The sequence below is a fragment of the Staurois parvus genome, unplaced genomic scaffold, assembly GCF_062004578.1.
Source record: "Staurois parvus isolate SC_StPar_1 unplaced genomic scaffold, SC_StPar_1.0 ptg000946l, whole genome shotgun sequence".
NCBI classification, from domain to species: Eukaryota; Metazoa; Chordata; class Amphibia; order Anura; family Ranidae; genus Staurois; species Staurois parvus.
In genome coordinates this window covers 1,609,480-1,631,804 of record NW_028318742.1, presented here as the reverse complement: position 1 = coordinate 1,631,804, position 22,325 = coordinate 1,609,480, and the positions used below count along the sequence as shown (strand labels likewise).

Below are 22,325 nucleotides of genomic sequence, written 5' to 3'. Positions count from 1 at the left end.
ATATTTAGTCGACTTTTCCTGTGTTATATAGATAGTGTTCCTCCATATTAGCTATTCGATGTGCTTTGATCAACCAGTCTTTAAGTGTGGGTACCAGTAGTGTTCCCCAATGGGCCAGGATAGTTTTGTTGACCATATGCATAGCCAGGGACTTCAGGTAAAGTTGGATTAGTGGTTATCATTTCTGCCTTGTAGCACTGTGGTCTTCCTTTTGAATCCTGGCCTGGACAATAGCTAGAGTTGGCATGTTCTCCCTGTGCCTATGTGGGTTTCCTCTGGGAATTCCAGTTTCCTCCCGCACTCCAAAGCCATGCCAGTAAGTCCTGTCTAAATTGCCCGTAGTATTATATTCTACTTAGTGTGCCCATGCACATTTGACCAGATAGGATGCATGGCTGGACATGGAAACCATATCTGTAGTAGTGTTCTCTCCTCCTTCATGTTCCATACTACTGTGAGCTCCATTTGATGACATTCAGAGAACTGGGCAGGAATACATACGGATTTAAGGACTTTTGTAATATTGAGCTGTAAATGAGCAGATAGCCTCAGTGGTTGCAGAATCCTGGAACAAGCGTGTTTTCCGTCATAAACATGATGGACCAATTAATTTCAGCCCCCAGAAATAATAGGAAATATGAAGCATTTCTTGTAGACCACAATGCACAGTTCCTCTTCTACGTTGTATTTTCACTTCCTATGTAACTATTAGTTGTAGTTGGCTGGGGGTAGGGGGTTTGATAGGGAACCAGTCATTCCACTCAACTCTGATGAAACAGTGAAACTCCGGCAAAAAGAAAATGATTATCTTTAGATGTGAACTGAGTGTTATAAGTATAGGGCTTACCCCCCGGAGGAGCTGTTTTCTCGGATCCCCTGTTCCCAGAGCCCAGGATTCTGTAGGCAGCAGTACAAATGTTAAAATAAGTAAAACAGTAGAAAATAGAGTACACAATTGGTAAAGGGCAAAGAGACAAGAAATGACCCCTAAACCTTATACTTAGGATGGTCCTGTCTAAGGTCAATGCTTAGGTAATAGTTTGGCAGTCTTTATCAAGCACTTTCCCTACTGGCCAGTACATTGGGGCCTAAATCCAGCGAAGGATTCAGCTTTCCTCACTAATTCCTGGGGTAAACAGCGTGTCTCCTTCTGATCTCCGTTGGCAGCTCAGTGGAGTTAGGATCAGCGGTGTTCTCCTCAACGATCAGGTGGAAGCACCAGTCAACAAAAGTGGCATTCTCCCTGATAATCTGGTGGCAGCACCTGTCATCATCAGCCACATTCTCCTCAATGATCAGGTGGCAGCACCAGTCATCGACAGTGGCTTTCTTCTCAATGATCAGGCAGCAGGACCAGTCAGCGATCATGGCGTTCTCCCCAACGATCGGGTAGCAACACCAGTCAGCTACTATGGCGTTCTCCCCAACGATCGGGTAGCAGCACCAGTCAGCGATCATGGCGTTCTCCCCAACGATCGGGTAGCAGCACCAGTCAGCAATCATGGCGTTCTCCCCAACGATCGGGTAGCAGCACCAGTCAGCGATCATGGCGTTCTCCCCAACGATCGGGTAGCAGCACCAGTCAGCGATCATGGCGTTCTCCCCAATGATGAGGTGGCCGCACCAGTCAGCGACAGTGGCATTCTCCCCAATGATCAGGCAGCAGCACCAGTCAGCGACAGTGGCATTCTCCCCAACGATCGGGTAGCAGCACCAGTCAGCGATCATGGCGTTCTCCCCAATGATGAGGTGGCTGCACCAGTCAGCGATCATGGCGTTCTCCCCAATGATCAGGCAGCAGCACCAATCAGCGACAGTGGCGTTCTCCCCAATGATCAGGCAGCAGCACCAGTCAGCTACTATGGCGGTCTCCCAAATGATCAGGCAGCAGGACCAGTCAGCGATCATGGCGTTCTCCCCAATGATGAGGTGGCAGCACCAGTCAGCGACAGTGGCGTTCTCCCCAATGATGAGGTGGCAGCACCAGTCAGCGACAGTGGCGTTCTCCCCAATGCTCGGGCAGCAGCACCAGTCAGCGATCATGGCATTCTCCCCAGTGATCGGGTAACAGCACCAGTCAGCGATCATGGCGTTCTCCCCAATGATCAAGTAGCAGCACCATTCAGCGATCATGGCGTTTTCCCCAACGATCGGGCAGCAGCACCATTCAGCAATCATGGCGTTCTCCCCAACAATCAGGCAGCAGCACCAGTCAGCGACAGTGGCGTTCTCCCCAACGATCGGGCAGCAGCACCAGTCAGCGATCATGGCGTTCTCCTCAACGATCGGGTAGCAGTCCAGTCAGCAATCATGGCGTTCTCCCCAATGATCGGGCAGCAACACCAGTCAGGGATCATGGCATTCTCCCCAACGATCGGGTAGCAGCACCAGTCAGCGACAGTGGCGTTCTCCCCAATGATCGGGTAGCAGCACCAGTGATTCTCCTCAACGATTGGGCAGCAGCACCAGTTAGAGATCATGGCGTTCTCCCCAACGATCGGGCAGCAGCACTAGTCAGTGATCATGGCGTTCTCCCCAACAATCGGGCAGCAGCACCAGTCAGCGATCATGGCGTTCTCCCCAATGATAAGGTGGCAGCGCCAGTCAGCAACATTGCTGTTCTCATGTACCAGGCGATGCTCGCCACTCCACCTCTCTGCGCCCCTGATGTGGTGGCAAATTGTTGAGCCTACTGCATGATCTGTCTCCCACAATATCCTCCCCACATCTGCCAAGAAAAGACCTTCCTTTTCCTCTCCAAAGAGCCCCGGTCCCGGGGGGGATCTGTAGTTCCAGGACCAATCTGGCATCGTTCAAGTCATGGTTCTTCCCTGCAGGCTCAGGCCTTCCCACAGCCCGCAGCAGCTAACAGCACGTCTCCATAATACATGCACATTTCCCCATGATGGATCCCTATAAAGACTCAAATACAGAAAATGACCTGATGATCTGCCAGAAATGCACTCACCTCGGCTTACAACACACAACGTTTTTGTGGAATGAGTGGTGTCAGCCCTGCCTAGTTGACATTTGATAAAACTTCAAAAAACCCCCCTATCCTATTCTTCATTACATTCTGTAGGCCTAGATAGGATCTAGGAGAACTCATTAGACTCCTTGAGATATCCGAGAACTTGTGCCAGGGAAAAAAATTCCAAATTGCTGGCAGGACCAACAGGTATATTCATGGCTATTATTGCAGCAAAACCTGCTATTGCTGCAGTATTCATCCATTCAAACCCATTTCCTCCGCAATACTTTCTTTTTTTTTCTCTACAACTAGAACTTTTTTTTCTCTACAACTAGAACTTTTTTTTCTCTACAACTGATGTCCAGCCTCATTGAACCCACTTCCTCTGAGCCCAGGTCATCCCCGACCCCCCCCCCCCCCCCAAGCCTGTGAAAGGAGAAGCATCACAGTGACGAGCTCATCTCTCTGCCGCCCTGCTTTCTCAGACCAAGCATAGATCCTTGGTCCGGATTTTTTTGCTATTCCTGTCTGTGTCCCCATTGAGGAGATTCCCTTTCACTTTCTTACTTCCTGTGATCCCACAAAATATAAGGCGCAATCTACCAATGGGGGTCTCAGAAACCTGACTAGTAAGACAGCCTTTCTTCTCTTCTATTCAAAGCTAAAAAAAAAAAAAAAAATTTGGCTGGAGCGGCGCTTGCAGTTCAAACTTTTTTGGATTGCTCAAAAGCAAATATACGGCATTTGCAGCACAAGGAAGTTCCTGGAAAAAAATAAATTTGTATAATCTGGCTGGCTCTGGTGCAAAGGTTGCCTACTGCGGCATATTTTAAATAATTTCCTGGAGCACGCCGCTCTTTCCTCTGATATTTAGTGACACCTTGTGACAGAACCATTGCCAATATGCAGCCTTACTAGAATAAAATGGGATTTATTTATTTCAGGTACTTATATAGCGCCGTCAATTTACGCAGCACTTTACATATATATTATACATTCACATCAGTCCCTAACCCTCAAGGGGTGTACAATCTAAGGTCCCTAACTCACATTCATACATACACATACTAGGGACAATTTAGACAGGAGCCAATTAACTACCAGCATGTCTTTGGAGGGTAGGAGGAAACCGGAGTACCTGGAGGAAACCCACGCAGGCACAAGGAGAACATGCAAAGTCCAGGCAGGTTGTGTCGTGGTTGGGATTCAGACCAACAACCCGAGTACTGCCAGGCGGACATGCTAACCCAGGGGTGGACTGACAACTCATGGGGCCCCCAGGCAATAGGGGATCCTTGGGCCCCTGTGTCCTCGCCCACACTTAAAGCACACCCAAAAAAGCCTATAAAAAGTATCAGGTGCATTTCATGGGGCCCCCTACTGACCCCGGGCCCTCGGGCAGTGCTCGAATGGTCAATCCGCCCCTATGCTAACCATTGAGCCACTGTGCTGCCCATAAAACATAAGCCAAAAAACTATGAACAATAAGAAACCTAAAAATTTCCTTTTTATTTGGACTTTAGGTGACATTTATTTATGTTTTAGATCCACAACGGCCCCCAAAAGGAATATTTTTCAAAATAATTTCTAGTAGCATACAGGCAGGCCCCTCTTCAGCTCTTTCTGGCCCCCCAAAAATTAACCACTTGCCCTCCAGAGGATTTCTCCCCGCCTTCCTGACCCGGCCATTTTTTGCGATACGGCGCTGCGTTACTTTAACTGACAATTACGCGGTCATGCAACGCTGCACCCAAATGAAATTTATGTGTTTATATTGTACAGCACTGAGCAAACTGTTGGCATTATATAAATCCTGTATTATAATAATAATAATGTCCTTTTTATCCCACAAATAGAGCTTTCATTCGGTGGTATTTGATCACCTGTGCATTTTTTATTTTTGCGCTAAAAACAAAGAAAAGACCGACAATTTTGAGAAAAAAATATTTGATTTTTTGCTATGAAACAAGTCTAGTAAATAATTTAAAAAAAAAAAATCAAATTTCGGCCTAAATTTAGGCCAAAATATATTCTGCTCCATGTCTTTGCTAAAGAAAATCCCAATACATGTAAATTAATTGGTTTCTGTGAAAGTTACAGTGTTTACAAATGGCGGTGTGTATACTGGAATGTTTTTGGTTTTCTTTACTAGTAATAGCGGCGATCAGCGACTTATAGCGCCATTCTGACACTGGGGGGGAACTGATCAGTGCTAAGCAGAGCCATAACAAGCAGTATGAGTTGACAGGGGAGAGATCTGTGTTGTTTATACGACAGCGGCCAGCTGTCAATCATCGGCCGGGACATGCTGATTGACAGCCGAGGCCGCGAATGGTAGCATGAGTCCCCCCTACCTGGAACTGCAAAATCACTTATACAGGTGAAACTCGAAAAATTAGAATATGGTGCAAAAGTTCATTTATTTCAGTGCAGCAACTTAAAAGGTGAAACTAATATATGAGATAGACTCATTACATGCAAAGCAAGATAGTTCAAGCCGTGATTTGTCATCATTGTGATGATTATGGCTTACAGCTCATGAAAACCCCAAATCCACAATCTCAGAAAATGAGAATATTACATGCAATCAATAAAACAAGGATTGTACATAGAACAATATCGCACCTCTGAAAAGTAGAAGCTGCAGATGTACTCAGTAAATGGATTGGGCCCCTTTTGCAGCAATTACTGCCTCAATGCTGCGTGGCATGGAAGCTATCAGCCTGTGGCACTGCTGAGGTGTTATGGAAGACCAGGATGCTTCAATAGCGGCCTTCAGCTCTTCTGCATTGTTCAGTCTCATGTCTCTCATCTTTCTCTTGGCAATGCCCCATAGATTCTCTATGGGGTTCAGGTCAGACGAGTTTGCTGGCCAATCAAGCACAGTAATCCCACGGACATTGAACCAGGTTTTGGTGCTTTTGGCAGTGTGGGCAGGTGCCAAGTCCTGCTGGAAAATGAAGTCAGCATCCCCATAAAGCTCGTCTGTGGAAGGAAGCATGAAGTGCTCCAAAATCTCCTGGTAGACGGCTGCGTTGACCCTGGACTTAATGAAGCACAGTGGACCAACACCAGCAGAAGACATGGCTCCCCAAATCAACACAGACTGTGGAAACTTCACACTGGACTTCAAGCATCTTGCAGTGTGTGCCTCTCCATTCTTCCTCCATACTCGGGATCCTTGGGCCTCTCCATTCTTCCTCCATACTCGGGGTCCTTGGGCCTCTCCATTCTTCTTCCATACTCGGGGTCCTTGGGCCTCTCCATTCTTCCTCCATACTCTGGGTCCTTGTGCCTCTCCATTCTTCCTCCATACTCGGGGTCCTTGTGCCTCTCCATTCTTCCTCCATACTCGGGGTCCTTGGGCCTCTCCATTCTTCCTCCATACTCGGGGTCCTTGGGCCTCTCCATTCTTCCTCCATACTCGGGGTCCTTGTGCCTCTCCATTCTTCCTCCATACTCGGGGTCCTTGGTCCTCCCCATTCTTCCTCCCTAGTCTGGGTCCTTGGTTTCCAAATGAGATGCAAAAGTTGCTCTCATCAGAAAAGAGGACTTTGGACCACTGAGCAACAGACCAGGTCTGTTTTTCTTTAGCCCAGGTAAGACGCTTCTGACGTTGTTTGTTGTTCAGGAGCAGCTTGATAAGAGGAATACGACATTTGAAGCCCATATCCAGGATCCGTCTGTGTGTGGTGGCTCTTGATGCACTGACTCCAGCCTCAGTCCACTCCTTGTGAAAGTCCCCAACACTTTTGAATGGCCTTTTCCTGACAATCCTCTCCAGGCTGCGGTCATCCCTGCTGCTTGTGCACCTTTTTCTTCCACACTTTTCCCTTCCACATAACTTTCTATTAATGTGCTTTGATACAGCACTTTGGGAACATCCAACTTCTTTTGCAATTACCTTTTGAGGCTTTCCCTCCTTATGGAGGGTGTCAGTGATGGTGTCAGGTCAGCAGTCTTTCCCATGATTGTGATTCCTACTGAACCAGACTGAGAGACCATTTAAAGGCTCAGGAACCCTTTGCAGGTGTTATGGCTTAATTATCTGATTAGAGTGGGACACTTTGAGCCGAGAATATTGCACCTTTTCACAATATTCTCATTTTCTGAGATTGTGGATTTGGGGTTTTCATGAGCTGTAAGCCATAATCATCACAATGATGACAAATCACGGCTTGAACTATCTTGCTTTGCATGTAATGAGTCTCATATATTAGTTTCACCTTTTAAGTTGCATCACTGAAATAAATGAACTTTTGCACCATATTCTAGCGCTGAGCGAACTATTGGCGCTTTATAAATACTGTATAATAATAATAATAATAATAATAATATTCTAATGTTTTGAGTGTCACCTGTATATACGCACAGCGTGTTGCGCTTTGTGAGGGGGTCGTAGTTTTCTGGAACCTGTGAAGTGTCCCAGAAGGCTGTGGGGGAAGAAGAGAGCGAACTTCTGGCTCAGATTACTGCGGCGCATTTGACCGAAAGTGAGAGAGGGTACCTGTCAAAGCCAGGTACCCGCTCCCCCACAATAAAATGCCACAATGTGGCAGTGAAGGGGGGGGGGGATGCAGGCAAGTGGAACTTCCCCCCTTTTGGGATAAGTTCTGCTTTAAAGCTGTAAAAAAATATAAAAATTGACAAATGAAATTTTGCTGCACTATACAGCTTCAATCTGGAGCAGTCTCCAGCAGTTCTTCTTTTCCATCACTAGATGTCCTCATTCATCTACAATCAGTCTGTAGATGCAGTAAAGCATGCTTGTTATACTCACTGTGGGCCCTAAGGGGTTAATCCTCTGTATTGTGTAAAAATGCTGTTTGATCCTGACTTCACTGATCCTCCCCTTCTTCCAGTGCCCCCCTCTTATCTCCTGATAAGACATATCGTGTGGAGTCACTCTGCACATGCTCAGTTTGGTGTGTATTGCTAGAGAGGTGTTTTTGTTTTTTTGTCTTGGGAGAGTGCATGTGATCAGCACAGAGCCAAACAGCACTGTACAGACAGAGGGTCAGGGTTCTGCATCCTCCTAGAGCATAATGAAAACTCCTCCTACAAGCTTTAACATATGTTCTGCTGAAGTCACAAGACTGCTCTAACTACTGATGAGAAAAGGTATTTAGCAGTTTATATCTACTAAAATAATTGAATTTCCATGTTGTGTGTACTGTGGGAGAGCAGATATAGTGAATGCAGGGTCCGGGGAGAGCAGATATAGTGAATGCAGGGTCCGGGGAGACCAGATATAGTGAATGCGGGGTCCGGGGAGACCGGATATAGTGAATGCAGGGTGCGGGGAGAGCGGATATAGTGAATGCAGGGTCCGGGGAGAGCGGATATAGTGAATGCAGGGTCCGGGGAGAGCGGATATAGTGGATGCAGGGTCCGGGGAGACCAGATATAGTGAATGCAGGGTCCGGGGAGAGCGGATATAGTGAATGCAGGGTCCGGGGAGAGCGGATATAGTGAATGAAGGGTCTGGGGAGAGCGGATATAGTGGATGCAAGGTCCGGGGAGAGCGGATATAGTGAATGCAGGGTCCGGGGAGAGCGAATATAGTGAATACAGGGTCCGGGGAGAGCGGATATAGTAAATGCAGGGTCCGGGGAGAGCGGATATAGTGAATGCAGGGTCCGGGGAGACCGGATATAGTGAATGCAGGGTCCGGGGAGAGCAGATATAGTGCATGCGGGGTCCGGGGAGACCGGATATAGTGAATGCAGGGTTCGGGGAGACCGGATATAGTGAATGCGGGGTCCGGGGAGAGCAGATATAGTGAATGCAGGGTCCGGGGAGACCGGATATAGTGAATGCAGGGTCCGGGGAGAGCGGATATAGTGAATGCAGGGTCCGGGGAGAGCGGATATAGTGAATGCAGGGTCCGGGGAGACCGGATATAGTGAATGCAGGGTCCGGGGAGACCGGATATAGTGAATGCAGGGTCTGGGGAGAGCGGATATAGTGAATGCAGGGTCCGGGGAGACCGGATATAGTGAATGCAGAGTCCAGGGAGAGCGGATATAGTGAATGCAGGGTCCGGGGAGAGCGGATATAGTGAATGCAGGGTCCGGGGAGAGCGGATATAGTGAATGCAGGGTCCGGGGAGAGCGGATATAGTGAATGCAGGGTCCGGGGAGAGCGGATATAGTGAATGCAGGGTCCGGGGAGAGCGGATATAGTGAATGCAGGGTCCGGGGAGACCGGATATAGTGAATGCAGGGTCCGGGGAGAGCGGATATAGTGAATGCAGGGTCCGGGGAGAGCGGATATAGTGAATGCAGGGTCCGGGGAGACCGGATATAGTGAATGCAGGGTCCGGGGAGAGCAGATATAGTGCATGCAGGGTCCGGGGAGACCGGATATAGTGAATGCAGGGTCCGGGGAGAGCGGATATAGTGAATGCAGGGTCCGGGGAGACCGGATATAGTGAATGCAGGGTCCGGGGAGAGCGGATATAGTGAATGCAGGGTCCGGGGAGAGCGGATATAGTGAATGCAGGGTCCGGGGAGAGCGGATATAGTGAATGCAGGGTCCGGGGAGAGCGGATATAGTGAATGCAGGGTCCGGGGAGAGCGGATATAGTGCATGCAGGGTCCAGGGAGACCGGATATAGTGAATGCAGGGTCCGGGGAGAGCGGATATAGTGAATGCAGGGTCCGGGGAGAGCGGATATAGTGAATGCAGGGTCCGGGGAGAGCGGATATAGTGAATGCAGGGTCCGGGGAGAGCGGATATAGTGAATGCAGGGTCCGGGGAGAGCGGATATAGTGAATGCAGGGTCCGGGGAGAGCGGATATAGTGAATGCAGGGTCCGGGGAGAGCGGATATAGTGAATGCAGGGTCCGGGGAGAGCGGATATAGTGAATGCAGGGTCCGGGGAGAGCGGATATAGTGAATGCAGGGTCCGGGGAGAGCGGATATAGTGAATGCAGGGTCCGGGGAGAGCGGATATAGTGAATGCATGGTCCGGGGAGACCGGATATAGTGAATGCATGGTCCGGGGAGAGCGGATATAGTGAATGCAGGGTCCGGGGAGACCGGATATAGTGAATGCAGGGTCCGGGGAGAGCGGATATAGTGAATGCAGGGTCCGGGGAGACCGGATATAGTGAATGCAGGGTCCGGGGAGAGCGGATATAGTGAATGCAGGGTCCGGGGAGAGCGGATATAGTGAATGCAGGGTCCGGGGAGAGCGGATATAGTGAATGCAGGGTCCGGGAGACTGGATATAGTGAATGCAGGGTCCGGGGAGACCAGATATAGTGAATGCAGGGTCCGGGGAGAGCGGATATAGTGAATGCAGGGTCCGGGGAGAGCGGATATAGTGAATGCAGGGTCCAGGGAGAGCGGATATAGTGAATGCAGGGTCCGGGGAGAGCGGATATAGTGAATGCAGGGTCCGGGGAGAGCGGATATAGTGAATACAGGGTCCGGGGAGAGCAGATATAGTGAATGCAGGGTCCGGGGAGACCAGATATAGTGAATGCAGGGTCCGGGGAGACCAGATATAGTGAATGCAGGGTCCGGGGAGACCAGATATAGTGAATGCAGGGCATGGGGTTTAGTAACACTTTAAAGTGGAACAACATCATAAAGATCCTATCAGTAACCATCAGTTCCAATTATCAGTGCCCATCAGTGTAGCCTCATCAGTGTGGCCTTTCAATGCCGATCAGTGCGGCCTATCAGTAATCATCAGTTTCGCATATTAGTGCGGCCTCATAAGTGCGGCCTCATCAGTGCAGCCTATCAGTGCCCATCACTGCACCCTCATGAGTGCACATCAGTGAAGGAGAAAAATCACTTATTTTCAAAATTTAATAACAGAAATTAAGAAATTTTTTTTTTCAAAATGTTCAGTCTTTTTTCATTTGTTAGGCAAAAAATAAAATCCCAGCAGTGACTAAATACCACCAAAATAAATCTCTGTCTGTCTCAAAAAAATGATACAATTTTCATATAGGTACAGTTTTGCATGACTGCAAAGTGCGACAACACAGATAGCTGAAAATTGGCCTGTGCAGGAAGGGGGGAAGTGGGTAAAAGTGAACACATTTTTGAACTAACGTTCATCAAGTCATCGAATGTTCTGAGAATTTGTGTTGGAATATTGAAATTCTGCCAATCTGGAGCGCGTTGAGCCGGAGACTGTCCTTCAAAATGCCTTGTGGGTTCCGGCACCCGTGGAACTGGTCAGACCGGCAGTGCAGTATCCGGCCCGGGGCAGTGTGGCTCTTCCCTGTCTGATATGATGGCCCAGGTGTCACACTCCTGTTATACCTGTTTTATGAGTCAGACACGATCCAACATCCGGGTGATAGGACGGGTCACGAAGAAACCGGCACATAGAACTAAGGACTTTTTTTTGTAAGTTTTGGATAGAATGGAGTGCTTGGGAGAGTCTCCCATTTCTATCTATCAAAGTCAAAGAAAATCCCACATTTGAAATTGTCACCAAAACAGGAATAGAGGGGGAATCCTCCAATGGGGACACCAGTTCTGGTGACAACGGGGGATTTCCTCACTTTTGGAGGGATTTCCTCTCACTTCCTGTGTTAGCTACATCAAGAAAGTTTACCGCCGCTGCTGTAATAGTGTCGCCAGAAGAGGAAAAGAGGGTAAATCTTCCATTGGGGACACCAGTTCTGGTGACAACCAGGGATTTCCTCACTTTGGAGGGATTTCCTCTCACTTCCTGTTTTAGATACAGAACAGGAATAAAGGGAAATCTCCTCAGTGGGGCACAGATAAAAAGTTTTTCCTTTAGTTCTACTTTATGACCCCCAACATCAAGAAAGTTGACCGCCGCTGTTGTAATTGTGTCACCAGAACAGGAATAGAGGGGAAACCTTCCAATGGGGACACCATTTCTGGTGACAACCAGGGATTTTGTCACTTTGGAGGGATATCATCTCACTTCCTGGGACACATATAGCAACAATAGCCTTGACAGGGGTTAAAAATTCTCTCTTACTCTATCCAAAATGAAAAGTTCTGGTGACAACCACGGATTTCCTCACTTTTGGAGGGATTTCCTCTCACTTCCTGTGTTAGCTACATCAAGAAAGTTTACCGCCGCTGCTGTAATAGTGTCACCAGAACAGGAAAAGAGGGGCAATTGTTCAATGGAGACACCAGTTCTGGTGAAAGCCAGGAATTACCTCACTTCCTGGTTTAGCTACGGAACAGGAAGTGAAGACAAATCTCCCCATTGGGACACATATAGCAACAATAGCCTTGGCAGGGGTTATAATTCCCTCTTACTCTATCCAAAATGAAAATAAAAAAAAATTCCTTTAGTTCCACTTCTAGGCCCCCTACAGTGAGGAAGTTGACCTCCACTGCTGTAAAGTTTACGTTGTCACCAGAAGAGGAATAGAGGGTAAATCTTCCATTGGGGACACCAGTTCTGGTGACAAGGGATTCTGTCACTTTGGAGGGATATCCTCTAATTTCCTGGTTTATCTATGGAACAGGAAGTGAAGACAAATCTCCCCATTGGGGCACATATAGCAACAATAGCCATGACAGGGGTTATGATTCTCCTTTACTCTATCGAAAATGAAAAAAAAAAATCCTTTAGTTCTGCTTTATGACCCCCTACAGCGAGGAAGTTGACCACCGCTCCTGTAAAGTTTATGTTGCCACCAGAACAGAAATAGAGGATAAATCTTCCATTGGGGACACCAGTTCTGGTGACAACCATGGATTTCCTCACTTTGGAGGGATATTCTCTCACTTCCTGGTTTAGCTACAGAACAGGAATAAAGGGAAATCTCCCCAGTGGGGCACAGATAAAAAAAGTTTTTCCTTTAGTTCTACTTTATGACCCCCTACATCAGGAAAGTTGACCACCGCTGCTGTAATTGTCACCAGAACAGGAAAACAGAGGAAATCGTCCAATGGAGACACCAGTTCTGGTGACAGCCAGGGATTCCATCACTTTGGAGGGATATCATCTCACTTCCTGGTTTAGCTATGGAACAGGAAGTGAAGAAAAATCTCCCCGTTGGGACACATATCAACAATAGCCTTGACAGGGGTTATAATTCTCTCTTACTCTATCCAAAATGAAAAAAAAAATTACCTTTAGTTCTACTTCACAGCCCCCTACAGCAAGGAAGTGGACCACCACTGCTGTAAAGTTTATGTTGTCACCAGAAGAGGAAAAGAGGGTAAATCTTCCATTGGGGACACCAGTTCTGGTGACAACCAGGGGAGTGATGAGAAATCTCCCCAATGGGACACAGATGGCAACAATAACACTAGAGGGGTTTTCCTTTACTCTCTCCAAAATGAATACAAATGTTTTGCCTTTAGTTCTACTTGAAGGTCCTCTACATCATGAAAGCTGACCTTCGCCGCTGTAACATGTATGTTGTCTCCAGAACAGGGGAAATCTTCCAATGGGGACACTAGTTCTGGGGATACTGATGATTCCTTTAAATTGCATGGATTTCCTCTCACTTCCTGTTTTGTCTATGAGACAGGAAGTGAAGGGAAATCTCCCTGGTGGGACACATATAGAAAAAAGGGGTGATAAGCCTCCCTTACTTTGTCCAAAATGAAAAAAAAAAAAGTTTTGCCTTTAGATTTACTGCATCAAGAAAGCTGACCACCACTGCTGTAAAATGTAATGTGTCACCAGAACAAGAATAAAGGGGAAATATTTCAACAGGACACAATTCTGGTGACAACCAGGAAATCCTTCATTTTAAAGGAATTTCCTCTCACTTCCTGTTGTAGCTATGGGACAGGAAGTAAAGGGAAATCTCCTCGGTGGGTCACAGATAGCCAAAATAAATCCGAGGCAGGTTTTAACCCTCCCTTTCTCTATCTAAAATTGAGACAGGAAGTGAAGGGAAATCTCCCTGGGGGAACACAGGTAGCAAAAGAAAATCAGACAGGGGTTCTAACCCTTCCTTTCTCTATCTGAAATCACGAGACAGGAAGTGAAGGGAAATCTCCCCAGTGGAACACAGATAGCCAAAGAAAATCAAAGAGGGGTTCTAACCCTCCCTTTCTCTATCCAAAATTATGAGACAGGAAATGAAGGGAAATCTCCCCAGTGGAACACAGGTAGCAAAAGAAAATCAGACAGGGGTTCTAACCCTTCCTTTCTCTATCTGAAATTATGAGACAGGAAGTGAAGGGAAATCTCCCCAGTGGAACACAGATAGCCAAAGAAAATCAAAGAGGGGTTTCTAAGCCTTCCTTTCTCTATCCAAAATTATGAGACCGGAAGTGAAGGGAAATCTCCCCGGTGGGACACAGCAAAAGAAAATCAGACAGGGGTTCTAACCCTTCCTTTCTCTATCTGAAATTACGAGACAGGAAGTGAAGGGAAATCTCCCCGGTGGGACACAGATAGCCAAAGAAAATCAGAGAGTGGTTCTAACCCTCCCTTTCTCTATCCAAAATTACGAGACAGCAAGTGAAGGGAAATCTCCTCGGTGGGACACAGGTAGCAAAAGAAAATCAGACAGGGGTTCTAACCCTTCCTTTCTGTATCCAAAATTACAAGACAGGAAGTGAAGGGGAAATCTCCCCAATGGGACATAGTTAGCAAAAAGGGGTTCTAGCCCTCCCTTTCTCTATCTGAAAAGGAAAAAAAAAAGTCTTTAATTCTACTTTACGTTCTACCATGTGTTTGTTTCCATTGGTCACATGTAGGGATAGCAGCATACTAACCGTTTCAATTACAGCCGCCAGAAAGCGATCAGCTGGCGGTAAGCATGGTGCTGAACAGACAGCCAACAGCTGACCGGAGCGGAGTTCTTCCTCAGATATGGGGCCCAATATTTTCACGCTGTTCTCTTTCATCCGCAGAGCCTGGACATCACCAGTAATATCGGCTATGACTGTCTCCTCCAACACATGAACGATGGCAGGAAGAACTGCAAAGAGTTTGAGGATTTCCTCAAAGAAAGGTCAGTGATGAGTGCTGAGAATGCCGAGACAGAAAGTCACTGCGGGGAGGTAATACTTTGGTTAAAGGGTATGTCTAGGTCACACGAAAGTGCCGTGTTCCTTTCTGATACATACACATTGCCCCTCGTTTTGTCTGTTTAATAATGCCACAAATCCAGATTTTTCAGCAAACAACACTCTGTGTATTAATAAAAATGTGCAGAGCATTCCTCCCTGTGAAGCTGCATGCACATTGTATTCAAATATTTACTCTCCAGGTCAAACAAATTAGAGGGAATCAGAAAAATACTGCATCATGGCCAGCAGATGGTGCTAATGATCCTGCGTAGTAAACAATTATTTCCTATAATCATCAGCTCCATCTAGTGGCCATAATGCAGTAATTTCACAATTCAATGATGATTGTAGGAAGTACATAATTATTTCCTATGATCATCGGCTCCATCTAGTGGCCATGATGTAGTCATTTCCTGATTCACTGATGATCCTAGGAAGTAAATAATTACTTCCTATGATCATCAGCTCCATCCAGTGGCCATAATGCAGTAATTTCCTGATTTACTCTATTCTGTATGAAACAGAACATTCAACCTGGAGAGAAAATAGTCTAACATTAGATATTGCCCCCCATCCTCACAGAACATGTACAGGGGGTTTTACAGGACAAATACCTCTGTTGAGAGCAGGGGCGGACTGACAACTCATGGTAAACATTTTTAAAAACGGGGCGGTGTTAAAAAGTGAGAGGGTGTTAGGTCCATCACTTCCAGTCCAACCGATTGTAGTGTACAACGGGGAACCATCATTATGACATAGAGTGGCTTCAAACAGGGGCGGACTGACAACTCATGGGGCCCCCGGGCAATAGGGGATCATGGGGCCCCTGTGTCCTTGCCCAAACTCAAAAAAGCCTATGAAAAAGGTACCAGGGGCATCTCATGGGGCCCCCTACTGACCCCGGGCCCTCGGGCAGTGCCCTAGTTTCCAAATGGTCAGTCTGCCCCTGGTTGAGAGATATATATATATATATATATATAGTATGTATATTTAGTATGTATGTATGTATGTATATATAGTATGTATATTTAGTATGTATGTATGTATATATAGTATGTATATTTAGTATGTATGTATATTTAGTATGTATGTATGTATATATAGTATGTATATTTAGTATGTATGTATATATAGTATGTATATTTAGTATGTATGTATGTATGTATATATAGTATGTATATTTAGTATGTATGTATGTATATATAGTATGTATGTATATTTAGTATGTATGTATGTATGTATATTTAGTATGTATGTATATTTAGTATGTATGTATGTATGTATATATAGTATGTATATATAGTATGTATGTATATATAGTATGTATATTTAGTATGTATGTATATATAGTATGTATATTTAGTATGTATGTATGTATATATAGTATGTATGTATGTATATATAGTATGTATATTTAGTATGTATGTATATATAGTATGTATATTTAGTATGTATGTATATATAGTATGTATATTTAGTATGTATGTATGTATATATAGTATGTATATTTTAGTATGTATGTATGTATATATAGTATGTATATATAGTATGTATATATAGTATGTATGTATGTATATTTAGTATGTATGTATGTATATTTAGTATGTATGTATATATAGTATGTATATTTATGTGTGTTTTCTGTGTGGAAGCAGTGGTCTCTCTATAGAGCTCCAACACGTTCCCCTGCGGAGTCAGAGCTGGAGCTTTCCACTCAGCAGGGTGTCAGGAATGGACTTGCCAGTAATGGTGGGACTGACCTGCCTTGTGGGCTGCAGTACCAGGGCTGGCCAGCGGGTGCTCCCAGCAATCAGAGACTCAACCCTGCAGCCAGCCAAACACCTGAAGTTGATTATACAGGTGTATTTAAGGGATGGCCAGACCTGCAGTCTCTGCCTTGGTGTGTGTTTTTCCTGGGCCCTGTATCTTGTTACCTGCATCCCTGTTCCTGTCTCTGTCTGACTGATTCGTTGCTGACCCTGCCTGATCCGGACCTCTGCTGACTTCTCCTGTTTTATCCCTGGCTTGTGACCCCGACCAATCTCTGCCTGACCCTCTGTACCTACCTGCCCGATTGTTATTGACCCGGCCTGCCTGACGACGCTTGCATTGTATGTACTGTTATCTGTGGGTGGTTGGTTGGTTTGTTTGCACTGTGTTATGTTTTAGTATTGCACTGCGTTTATGTTTGTATTGTTAGTCTTTAATAAATTATATTGTTTATAACTTATCTGAAGCCTGCGTTTCCCTGCGTCAGTCACATACCTCTGGTCATACCCTGGAGCCCTGACATTGGGAGTGTGTTGGACCTCAGCAGAGACACCACTGCTTCCACACGGAGAGCGAGGGTCCTTCTTAGCAGCATGCTGGCAGGGGACAGGCTTTTTTACTCTGTCGGTAGCTGCTAAAGAGAGCAGAACTGTAACACTTTTTGTATTGATACATCTGGAATGTATTTACTTGACTTTAATTCAAGGTTCAGTTGGAATTTAAAAATTGACTCGGCATCAGATATCATTTTTCATGTTAAGGCCATGCATGGTAGGTAATGTGTCAGTGTTACACTTGAAGGTATTTAAATCTCACAAATGTCACCTGACAATGCCTTCACCTGCTTTTCTCTCCAGAAGGACAGAACCATCTTTCTTCAGGCACCATCCAGGGTCACCATCTACTGTAGCGACGATCTTGTATGTAAATCCTGGTGCCTGTACAGTTTTCGGCTGTGTTCACAAATGTCTGACACAGATCATCCCCTGATGCAGCCTCTCACCTTGTGGCTCACCACAAAATTACAAAGTGCAACCCAATGATGGATCGACTTGTGTACAACCATCCTGCCCATACATGAATTGAAATTTGGTCGGTCCCTGCCGAACCAGTCGAACTTTGACCCATGTATGGCCGGCTTTAGTCTTTTAGTTGGCTGAAGATTGTATAGGGCAGACAAATGGCTAGACCAACCTGCTCAGCTACTGCCCCCTACAGGACCAAGAAGGGACTGGAATGGGGGGGACAGGGGGAATTTGCCAACACCGGGCCAGTACTAATAAAATATATGTTGGGCTAGGGGCCCTGAGTGGAGATGCATCACCATTTATACATTGAATAGAAGGGAACCCACAATCAGTGATACACAGGGGCGCACTGACCATTTGGAAACTCGGGCACTGCCCAAGGGCCCGGGGTCAGTAGGGGGCCCCATGAGATGCCCCTGGTACCTTTTTCATCAGCTTTTTTGAGTTTGGGCAAGGACACAGGGGCCCCATGATCCCCTATTGCCCAGGGGCCCCATGAGTTGTCAGTCCGCTCCTGATGCTGATGATGAACGAGAGGAACTTGTCCTTCAGGAACACCCACCTTTCAGCACGCTGAGCCAAATCATAACTAATCAAAGTGTAAAAAGTTGAGAATACCAGACGTTAGTGCGAGTCCAGTCAATGTTTTCTAATCTCGAGAAACAGCCAAAACGTTTCAGGGGTTCAAGGCTCCACCTTCATCAGGGCTTGGAAGTCGGTTGTAAGAGAGACTTATACTGGACACACAATTGCACTGCAATACAAATTTTAATGATGGCGATCTCCAACCGCCAGCCAGCTGTCCAACTTGCCTTGCCTGACAATAGTGTGTCCAGTATAACCCCTATTATAGCTGTCCATAGATAGTTGCGTGAAAGAAAATCACTTGATTCCCCATCAACACTCACTGGCTCCCTCCCATGGAGCTATTGTGTTGTCCCGGGAAGCCATCCTGGCCAGGAGAACACAGTGGTTATTGGTAGAGGCTATAGCCGCTGGCAATAGTCACTTGATTAGTCAGACAGGCTGGTTGTACCCAACTTGATCGATTGATCAGCTTGGGACCAATCAGCCTGCCCACAATGGTTAGAATCTTGGCCAGTACCTGCTGAATCGGTCAAGATTTGAAGTGTCTATGGCTGGCTTAAGTCCTGATGAAGGGGGAACCTTGTACCCTCAATCCATGTTGGCTTTGTCTTCTGACTCTCTACCAAGATTAATAACCGTTTACTGGACTATTTTGGGGTGCTCTTACCCAGGGGCGGACTGACCATTTGGAAAGTCGGGCACTGCCCGAGAGCCCAGGGTCAGTAGGGGGCCCCATGAGATGCCCCTGGTACCTTTTTCATAGGCTTTTTTGAGTTTGGGCAAGGACACAGGGGCCCCATGATCCCCTATTGCCCGGGGGCCCCATGAGTTGTCATTCCGCCCCTGCTCTTACCCTTTCATACTTTGCTTTGACCAACCATAGTTTGAGGGAACTTGAACCTGGGGTTCCTCCAGAGGCTCTTAGGGGTTCCTTGAGCTGTGGTTGATTGACTTACCTAGTAATAGTGCCTGCTTAGTTCCAGGACCAACACCAATAAGCAGATGCAGTGGCATGACACCATTGATCCATGACACCATTTTTGGCTCTCTGGGAATGCTGACCACCACTGTAAAGGAGCGCATTTCCCACTGATCCTCAATGATTTGGTTTTAGCAAGGGTTCCCTGACATCTGAAATTAATTTCAAGGGATCCTCTGGAGAAAAAAAAAGTTATGAAAGGCTGGTTTAGACTTTTCCAGGGGCCCTGCATAACAGAGAACTGCAGCCCTTGAACTGGGGATCCAATGTGTTTTACCCGTTTGGACTCCTAATGCAGACCATACATGGTTCAAATTCCAAACAATTTTTTGTCCGAAAATTGGAAACGTCGTTCGCTCGGTAATCCAATGGTGCCATGATTAATTTCGAAAATCGGCCAACCAAGTCATAAAGTTCACCCCATATAACAGGAAAAACTTCTGTTCCTTCCAGGTCACAGTCATGTGCATATTCTTTACGGAAAGACAATCGTACGATTTGACCATCATTGAGTCGAAAATCGGTAGTTTTCACAAATTTTCCAACATGCCAGATCACCGAAAAGGGGAGGAACCACGAAAATCGTCCATTGACCCCATTAACATAACGATTATTTTTAGGTCTGATTTTCGGACGAAAAATTGGTCAATTTTCGCCACATGTATGGCCGGCCTTAGACACCTTTTGCAGAACCAATTAAGATGTTACAATACCATGTGCCTGGAAAAATCTGCTCCCACCATGAAGGATCTAGTCATAGAAACATAGAAAAGTGACGGCAGAAGAAGACCGAGTGGTCCATCGAGTCTGCCAGTATTTTTTTTTGGTTTTTTTTGGGTTGGGGATGTGTGTGTTTTTTGGTTTTGTTTTGTCTGAGTAAAGTCATTTGTGTTTGCCACCCCTGCCTTCCCTGTACAGGTCTATGCAGCCAAAAAATGATGATGATGACAACTTTGCTGATTGTCTTCCATAGGGCGGCAATAGAGGAACGCTATGGGAAAGACCTGATGAATTTAACAAAGAAAAAACCCTGTGGACAAACAGAGATAAAGTAAGTGAACCATTTCCTGTCTATGTCCCTGTAAAAATCGAAATGATTCTAAAGGAAAGAATTAAAAAATAAAATGTTATACATACCTACTCTGTGTACAGAGCAGCACCAATCCTCTCTTTCTGGATCCCCCGCTGGCAGTTATAGCTCCTCCCTCCTGCCGAGTGCCCCCAGTAGCAAGCTAGGGTCACATCTATGCAGGTTGCAGTTGATGTTTTTTTTCTGGTGGGTTTTTGAACGTGTTTTTTATGCGTTTTGCATTTTTATTTTGGCTAATAGTTCTTTTCATGTAGTGCGATTTTGATGTGACTTTACACTCTCTGGCACTCAAGTGGCATCAAAGTTGCTTTAAAGTGTTACTAAACCCAGAACCCTGCATTCACTATATCTGGTCTCCCCGAACTCTGCATTCACTATATCCGCTCTCCCCGGACCCTGCATTCACTTTATCTGGTCTCCCCGGACCCTGCATTCACTATATCCGCTCTCCCTGGACCCTGCATTCACTATATCCGCTCTCCCCGGACCCTGCATTCACTATATCTGATCTACCCGGACCCTGCATTCACTATATCCGCTCTCCCCGGATCCTGCATTCACTATATCTGGTCTCCCTGGACCCTGCATTCACTATATCCGCTCTCCCCGGACCCTGCATTCACTATATCCGGTCTCCCCGAACTCTGCATTCACTATATCCGCTCTCCCCGGACCCTGCATTCACTTTATCTGGTCTCCCCGGACCCTGCATTCACTATATCCGCTCTCCCTGGACCCTGCATTCACTATATCCGCTCTCCCCGAACTCTGCATTCACTATATCCGCTCTCCCCGGACCCTGCATTCACTTTATCTGGTCTCCCCGGACCCTGCATTCACTATATCCGCTCTCCCCGGACCCTGCATTCACTATATCTGATCTACCCGGACCCTGCATTCACTATATCCGCTCTCCCCGGATCCTGCATTCACTATATCCGGTCTCCCCGGACCCTGCATTCACTATATCTGGTCTCCCCGGACCCTGCATTCACTATATCCGGTCTCCCCGGACCCTGCATTCACTATATCCGGTCTCCCCGGACCCTGCATTCACTATATCCGGTCTCCCCGGACCCTGCATTCACTATATCCGCTCTCCCCGGACCCTGCATTCACTATATCCGCTCTCCCCGGGCCCTGCATTCACTATATTCGGTCTCCCCGGACCCTGCATTCACTATATCCGCTCTCCCTGGACCCTGCATTCACTATATCCGCTCTCCCCGGACCCTGCATTCACTATATCCGGTCTCCCCGAACTCTGCATTCACTATATCCGCTCTCCCCGGACCCTGCATTCACTTTATCTGGTCTCCCCGGACCCTGCATTCACTATATCCGCTCTCCCTGGACCCTGCATTCACTATATCCGCTCTCCCCGAACTCTGCATTCACTATATCCGCTCTCCCCGGACCCTGCATTCACTTTATCTGGTCTCCCCGGACCCTGCATTCACTATATCCGCTCTCCCCGGACCCTGCATTCACTATATCTGATCTACCCGGACCCTGCATTCACTATATCCGCTCTCCCCGGATCCTGCATTCACTATATCCGGTCTCCCCGGACCCTGCATTCACTATATCCGGTCTCCCCGGACCCTGCATTCACTATATCCGGTCTCCCCGGACCCTGCATTCACTATATCCGGTCTCCCCGGACCCTGCATTCACTATATCCGGTCTCCCCGGACCCTGCATTCACTATATCCGCTCTCCCCGGACCCTGCATTCACTATATCCGCTCTCCCCGGGCCCTGCATTCACTATATTCGGTCTCCCCGGACCCTGCATTCACTATATCCGCTCTCCCCGGACCCTGCATTCACTATATCCACTCTCCCCGGACCCTGCATTCACTATATCCGCTCTCCCCGGACCCTGCATTCACTATATCTGGTC

At 46.8% G+C, this 22,325-nt stretch overlaps 1 protein-coding gene across 1 annotated transcript in view; it reads left to right on the top strand.

Moving 5' to 3' along the window:
* Positions 1-22,325, top strand: part of PSTPIP2 (proline-serine-threonine phosphatase interacting protein 2) — a 152,035-nt gene that overhangs the window by 37,786 nt on the left and 91,924 nt on the right. The window contains exons 2-3 of the mRNA XM_089656879.1: positions 14,807-14,907; positions 20,304-20,381. Coding sequence (XP_089513005.1) covers positions 14,807-14,907; positions 20,304-20,381 — 179 coding nt within the window. The remainder of the gene's footprint in view (positions 1-14,806; positions 14,908-20,303; positions 20,382-22,325) is intronic.